The sequence below is a fragment of the Engraulis encrasicolus genome, unplaced genomic scaffold, assembly GCF_034702125.1.
Source record: "Engraulis encrasicolus isolate BLACKSEA-1 unplaced genomic scaffold, IST_EnEncr_1.0 scaffold_33_np1212, whole genome shotgun sequence".
Taxonomy (NCBI): domain Eukaryota; kingdom Metazoa; phylum Chordata; class Actinopteri; order Clupeiformes; family Engraulidae; genus Engraulis; species Engraulis encrasicolus.
In genome coordinates this window covers 782,576-790,075 of record NW_026945632.1, presented here as the reverse complement: position 1 = coordinate 790,075, position 7,500 = coordinate 782,576, and the positions used below count along the sequence as shown (strand labels likewise).

At 48.4% G+C, this 7,500-nt stretch overlaps 2 protein-coding genes across 2 annotated transcripts in view; one reads left to right on the top strand and one right to left on the bottom strand.

The window, feature by feature from the left end:
* efcab2 (EF-hand calcium binding domain 2) overlaps positions 1-2,818 on the bottom strand; it is an 11,294-nt gene extending 8,476 nt beyond the window's left edge. The window contains exons 1-2 of the mRNA XM_063193273.1: positions 2,755-2,818; positions 617-701 (exon numbers count right to left, since the gene is read on the bottom strand). Of these exons, the coding sequence (XP_063049343.1) occupies positions 617-701; positions 2,755-2,779 (110 nt within the window). The 5' untranslated portion in view covers positions 2,780-2,818. The remainder of the gene's footprint in view (positions 1-616; positions 702-2,754) is intronic.
* Positions 2,819-3,221: 403 nt separating this feature from the next.
* hnrnpua (heterogeneous nuclear ribonucleoprotein Ua) overlaps positions 3,222-7,500 on the top strand; it is a 23,635-nt gene continuing 19,356 nt past the window's right edge. Inside the window, exons 1-2 of the mRNA XM_063193296.1 lie at positions 3,222-3,802; positions 6,015-6,117. Of these exons, the coding sequence (XP_063049366.1) occupies positions 3,337-3,802; positions 6,015-6,117 (569 nt within the window). The 5' untranslated portion in view covers positions 3,222-3,336. The remainder of the gene's footprint in view (positions 3,803-6,014; positions 6,118-7,500) is intronic.

The window sequence follows — 7,500 nt, the reverse complement described above, 5'->3', positions numbered from 1 at the left end:
AGCAGTGTGGGGTTAGGTGCCTTGGTACAGGGTATTGGTTACAGGCCCTGGCGCAGAGTGGGGTTAGGTGCCTTTCTCTCAAGGGCACTTCAAGTTCAGCCATGGACTGAGGTAGGGAGTGGAAGAGTAGGATTCGAACCTGCAACCCTCTGATCTAAAGCCCATCTCCTTAGCCAATAGGCCAGGGCTATTCAAATGGCGGCCCTGGGGCCAGATGCGGCCCTTGGACAGCAAGGTTCTGGCCCTCGACAAGCCCCTTGAACTACAGAATTGCTTTTCGGAATTTGGAAATAAAAGTATGGGTTCCGTAGGTATCGAACTGAAACGGGACACGGGACGTTAATATGCAGGAAATTACATCTAAGAAATGCAAAACTTTCTGGGGGAGGACCCCCAGAACCCCCACTTCAATTAAGTCTACCATATTTTTTTCATTGACAGTCCGCCACCATAATACATATGTATAGTTCGGCCCTTTTACTGGGAGGAATTTGAAAAAGTGGCCCTCGTTGACATTTAATTGAATAGCCCTGCACTAGGCTATGGCTGCCTGCTCATCAGAGATGATCATTGATCCTAGTTCTATGATTGACGCGTGTGAGTTCTTCATTCTTACCTGACGTCTACGGTCTTGTTGAACTCGTGGTCGAACACGTCAAAGGCACCACTGATCTTCTTATGCACCTCCGCCAGAATGGCCTCTGGAGATGAGGAGAGGAGAGGAGAGGAGAGAGGAGGAGAGGAGAGGAGAGAAGAGGGGAGAGGAGAGGAGAGAAGAGGAGAGGAGAGGAGAGGAGAGGAGAGGAGAGAGGAGAGGAGAGGAGAAGAGAGAGGAGAGGAGAAGAGAGGAGAGGAGAGGAGAGGAGGGGATATGAGAGGAGAGGAGAGAGGAGAGGAGAGGAGAAGGGGAGGAGGGGAGGAGAGGAGAGGAGAGGAGAGAGGAGAGGAGAGGAGAGAGGAGAGGAGAGGAGAGGAGAGGAGATGGAGAGAGGAGAGGAGAGGAGAGCAGGAGAGGAGAGAGGAGAGGAGAGGAGAGAGGAGAGGAGATGGAGAGAGGAGAGGAGATGGAGAGAGGAGAGGAGAGGAGATGGAGATAGGAGAAGAGAAGAGAAGAGAAGAGAAGAGAAGAGAAGAGAAGAGAAGAGAAGAGAGGAGAAGAGAAGAGAAGAGGAGATGGAGAGAGGAGAAGAGAAGAGGAGATGGAGAGAGGAGAAGAGAAGACGGAGATGGAGAGAGGAGAAGAGAAGAGAAGAGGAGATGGAGAGAGGAGAAGAGAAGAGGAGAGAGGAGAAGAGAGGAGAAGAGGAGAGAAGAGAAGAGATGAGAAGAGAGGAGAGGAGAGGAGATGGAGAGAGGAGAGGAAAGGAGAGGAGAGGAGAGGAGAGGAGAGGAGAGGAGAGGAGAGAGGAGAAGAGATGAGAGGAGATGGAGAGAGGAGAGGAGAGGAAGAGAGGAGAGAAGAGAGGAGAGGAGAGGAGAGAGGAGAAGAGATGAGAGGAGATGGAGAGAGGAGAGGAGAGGAAGAGAGGAGAGAAGAGAGGAGAGGAGAGGAGAGAGGAAAGGAGAGAGGAGAAGAGAAGAGATGGAGAGAGGAGAGGAGAGCAGAAGAGAAGAGAGGAGAGGAGAGGGAAAGGAGAGAGGAGAGGATGGGAGGGGGTGGGAGGAGAGGAAAGGAGAAGAGAGGAGAAGAGAGGCGAGGAGAGGAGAGGAGTGGAGGTGGAGAGGGGAGAGGAGGAGAGGAGCGGAGAGGAGAGGAGAGAAGAAGAGAGGAGAAGAGAGACGAGACGAGAGGAGCGGAGGTGGAGAGGGGATGGAAAGAGGAGAGGAGAAGAGAAGAGCGGAGCGGAGAGGAAAGAAGAGGAGAGAGGAGAGGGGATGGAGAGAATGCCAGCAGGTCAGTGGTGAGATATATTTCAGGGGGAAATCAGTCATAGCTAGGCCTATATACGTCAGAGCTGTATTAAGTAGAAGATGGACTCTAAGTAGGCTACTGTCACAAATGTAACTAGCCTACAACACACTAGTAGCATGATATTACAGAGAGAGAGAGAGTTGCAACAGTGTTGTAATTACATCTGTACGAGTAGTACATCTGTAAGAATGCTTCTACTTCTAGGCTACCATGCTATATAACTCTGATATAGCTACGTTCCTCACATGATCTTACGTGTTCATTTTATCTTTCTGTTTGATAGTATATTCACCACCACACTGGGTGGTTTGTCTAGGCTACATTTGCTGTGAGGAAATGGTTCCAGAAAACACAGAATGAGGTGAACCATTACCGGGCTATGGACTATTTCACACTACATCTCTCCAAACCTTAGAGGGATGGCTGGATTTTATGATTTAAAAATAATAACAATAATTTTTCATTCTTTTTGCATTAGGCCCATTCACATGATGGGGTTAGTTTCATTGTGCATTTTTAATGCATATTGTTATATTCTGTTACTTTGTGTTCATAAAATGTAGCCTTGTGCACTGTACACCACACCAACTTTGCATGTAAGATCAGGCTGATCAGTCCCTGCAACTATTTCTAAGGCAACTAGTGGCAACTTTGTAACGACACACGACATGTCCATGCGGCTAGTAATTTGTATTACTTGTCTCTTGCTTCTAGTAACCATCGGTAGGTTGACTTTTAACATACAACACATCCTGGTCGACCTACCAGTTGCGAGTAGGCTATAAGAATTGCAATTGTTCAATGCCATAGGCTAAAGCTGATATGTGGGGTCAGTGCGCTACCTGCATTCTCCTTGTCGTCCGCCATGGCTCTTGGGTTTGTGTGGTGCAGTTGCTAGGATACGTGCCCCCTCCTCCTCGTGCATTGCTTTTCCAGGCTGCACACTTTTCTGATGGCGCCGCGCTTTACGAAGTATTAATGGCATTGCATTGGCACACTTTTCATTAAAATTCAAGAAAATTCACAGCTTTATTTTTTTAGCCCGATATTACTGTAAATTGTAAATATCAAGTTTTGATCGGGAAGTTATGGGTACGTTTCTAGGGCCGCCTGTGTGTTACGGTTGTCCCCGCCCCAATTTTCTCGTCTATTTGAATGTTTACGGTAGCCTCATTCATTCCCGTTGCCTGCTACTTTGCTGCCGCTAGTTGTAGTGGGTCATCCGTACGGAGCGAGGGCACGGCACGGCGCTGTGTGGGGGAAATCCTGGAGAGGCTGCCTGCCCTGTCAATCTCTTTGCCAGACAAGTCGACGTATTTCTCATCATTTTGTTATTTTAAAACAGGCTGTTATAGGCCTAAAGTATTGTGGACGCGGCAGTCACGTTGACTAGTAGTGGCCATCACTTATTGCAAGCTGACACGATGAGCTCCGTAAACGTCAAGAAGTTGAAGGTAAACGAGCTGAAGGACGAGCTGAAAAAGAGGCAGCTTTCCGACAAGGGGCTCAAGGCTGATCTGATGGACCGACTGCAGGCCGCGTTGGACCAGGAGGTCGAGGCCGGCGGAGGCTTCGTCCCCTCGGGGGACAGGGAGGCCAATGGAGCCGGCGAGGATGGAGATGGAGGTGGAGGTGGAGGAGGCTCCGACATTGGAGACGACGAGGAGCTGGAAGATGATGATGTGGTGGGGGAAAGCATGGAGGCAGAGGAGGAGGATGGAGATGCGGGTGATTATCCGGACGAAGGCGCTGGACAGCAAGACGATGGTATGGGAGAGGAGGAGGAGGAGGAGGACGCAGGAGTTGAAATGGATAAATCGGACGAGGATGAAGAGGAGATGGATAAGTTTGATGATGAAGACGCTGGTCTGGGTCCGCTGCCCGGGGATGGTAAGGTCTCTTTGGACAGATAACGTCTTGTTCTGCATAGATGGACAGAGTGTGTACTGCCCTACAAAGCAAAAAGGCAGTAAATGCGTAGAGCTCAAAACTGAGTAAATTGACTTTAAAATGATACTGCAATCCAGTACAAATGTTTTTTTGGCGATCACTGACATGTGACAGTTTTGTTACTTTATATTACCACATTTTTTGCAGATCAATCATTTATTATTATTTAACTTTAGACTTTGATATGGCATTGAAGTCATAGGAACTCATATTAAACAGCATTGCAGTTACTGCCTTTTTGCTTTGTAGGGCAGTNTAGTCTGGGGAATATATTAACACCCGAATCGCCCACATCAAGAGAGCTGGCGAATGAGAGCAGAGCAGCTAGCTAATGCTAAATATTAGCTTTTTTGACAGCTGACCAGCGAGCTGTCATCGGTAGTCACTATAGTGCATGCTGACCGAGACGAGAGAGCGGATTATGGACATCAAAGGCGTACAGGCGGACTTAACAATAAACAGATACGAACAGATGTGTTGTAGATAGATGCAGTTTTGGGCGTTTGAGTGAGTGTTAATTTAGGCACACCGAGTTATTTTTGTTGTGCTTCTGTAGTTGATTTTCTAAATAACTTCTCATCTGTTCTTTCTCCTTAGTTGAAGCAATGGTAAAAAAGCCAAGTTATAGCCTATAGGCTAGGTAACAACCCATGTATAACACTAACTTTCCTTTAATGAAGGAGATGTCAAAATGCGTGTTGCTTAGCCTTATGGGTGTGAAGTGTAGTTTAAGATATATGACAACAATGTTTACATATAATGAAGTTCCTCTGTAGGAGGAGGCCGCACCTTGCATAGTAGAAGGCACACGCCGAAACGCGTCTGTGCAATAAAAAAAACACTACTATGCAAGGTGCGGCCTCCTTCTTGAAACATTGAATTTGAAATTTGGGCCAGCACCCTCAGAGACTGAAATAATTAAGACTGACGCCTGCTCCAAGAAGAAAATTGACCTCTGTAGGAGGAGGAATGTGAAGAAGCCCTTATTAATGTACAGAGCTGGACCCAATCCCACAGACATGACCCCTATATATTGCATCTTGAAATGAAATGCCATAAAAGAAATATAAATAAAAGAAAAACAATGAACTCATAATAGTTGTACTTTCACAGCTGTAGGCCTACTGTAATAAATTGAACTGACAGTCCCATTGGTGTAAGTTATGTATGCATTGTAACCCGTGCATAGGCCTATGTAATGGCAAGTGTCTCATTCATGATAATATGCATTGTAATTCATGCATATGCAATGGAAAGTGTGAAGTGTCTCATTCATGATGATATGCATTGTAACGCGTGCACACAGTATGTGATGGCAGTGTCTCATAATATGCATTGTAATTCATGCATAGTCCTATTTAACAGCAAGTGTCTCATTCATGATAATATGCATTGTAACCGGTGCACATACAGTATGTGATGGCAGTGTCTCATTCATGATAATATGCATTGTAATTCATGCATAGTCCTATGTAATGGCAAGTGTCTCATTCATGATAATATGCATTGTAACCCGTGCATAGTCGGTGTGATCGCCCTGCCTCGTACCCCGTGCCCCGCGCTCCAGTCCAGGGCAGTCCAGTCCGCGCCTCCCCTCACTCCGCAGCCAGCTCCGTCCAAGGCAAGCCGAGCGAGCGTGGGAGGAGGAGGAGGAGGAGGAGGAGGAGGAGGAGACGGGGGTGGAGGTGGGAGTGGCGGTGGTGCGATCCTACCTACGGCGGGCATCACACGGCGAGCTTTACAGAACCCCTACGGGTACCCTGCACGGAGACAGAACCCATACGGGTACCCTAACACGGAGACAGAACTCCTACGGGTACCCTACACGGAGACGAGGTAGAGACAAGATGTATTTCAAGGGGCTTGTGGGGGGCCAGAACATTGCCATCCAAGGGCCGCATCTGGCCCCAGGGCCGCCATTTAAATACCCCTGCCCTACGGGTACCCTGCACAGACGGAGACACGGCTCACTACTACTACACCTCCTTCTCAATCCTTTTCTTTTTGTTTTCCCAAGGAGGTGCGGAGGAGAGGGATGAGGGGTGGGGGTGGGGGTGGGGCGATCCTACGGCGGGCATCACACCCTGCACGGAGACACGGCTCACTACTCCTCCTCTCTTTTTATGTTCCCAAGGAGGTGCGGAGGAGAGAGCCGGAGCGAGGGATGAGCAGAGGAGTAAGCAGGGCGTTAAGAGGCGGCGGGAGGAGCACGGCAGGGCCTACTATGAGTTCATTGAGGAGAGCAAGTACAGCCGGTAAGGAGAAACTAAACGGTCGGGACACATAGGAGGCGAAGCGAGCGAAGCGAAGAGAGGCGAAATCCAACCGTCATCAGGTCGTCGCGGCGAATCAAATGGAATGGAACAGTTATGTTGTTGATTTGATTGGGCCGCGGCAGGCGAATTCGTTTGCCCATTTGCATAACATTAAACTTTCTTTAATAATTTTGCTTGCTTTCGCTTGCCTTCGCTTGCCTTCGCCTGCCTCATAGGAATGAATGGCAAAGTTTGCAAATTCGGGTGTATGTGTCCCTACCGTAAACTGACTCAGGTCAGGTGCAGCACGGACTCGGGCACCCCCGAGGTATCACTGCACCGATTGGTCAGCTGCTGGCCGTGAACTAAGATGATTGGCCGGTTGCTGGCTGTAAACGATGCCTATTGGCCGGCTGCTGGCCAGAAAACTAAGCCTATTGGCCGGCTGCTGGCTGTAAACGATGCCTATCGGTCGGACTTGGCTGCTGGCTGTAAACGATACCTATTGGTGGTGGGCTGACTGCCCCGTAAAATAGCCGGCAGTCTGCCCTCTCCTTACCTGATACCTGGTACCTGGTACCTTCTCTTGTCCTTTTTACCCCACTAGTGCAAAGAAACACACATTTTATCCTGCGGTAAGATAACATAGATAGACGATACACTGTCTTGCTGGTTATCATAAAAACCTAGAGACCTAGAGTGAGAGTGTGTACTGTCGTGTCGTTGTTAGGTTCAAACCCTTAACATTTGTAAATATGAAAGACCTGAAATGAAAGACACAGAGAATCAGTAATTAAGTTTCAAGCCGGCTTGGAGAGCGGATGGAGAGAACCGTCAGCGACCATTTTCCCCACTCGTTCTACACTGAAATATCTCCAAGCCATATTTATTGTAGGATTGTCCCTGATAACAATTATCTCTATCCGCTAAGGGGAAAAGGGGGCGTACCCGGATAGAGATTAATTCATTCACACACACACACACACACACACACACACACACACACAAACACACGAACACACTAGCCAGGCTGCGCCCTCCTAGTGACGCAACACCTTCGGCGGCGCTGCAGATCGAATCTCGATTGCAAGTCTATGATAATCAGGCAACGAACACACAGGCCTTGGCCTGCCATGTGGAGATGCAACTCTGTTGTGTTTGGGCATTCCATTGTTCTGGTACAGATAAAGTCCTCGCACAGTCCAGTAATCTTCTGCTTAGCCTTGAACAGGAATTCTTGAATGTGAAAGGGCACATTTGTGCCAAGGCAACATGTTTGCTCTCATAAAGAATAAAATACAGTTCCAACAGTCGTCCACCCCCCCACCCCCAGTGTTCCCCAATGGAGTGTAGCCCTCTTGTGTGTGTGTGTGTGTGTGGGTG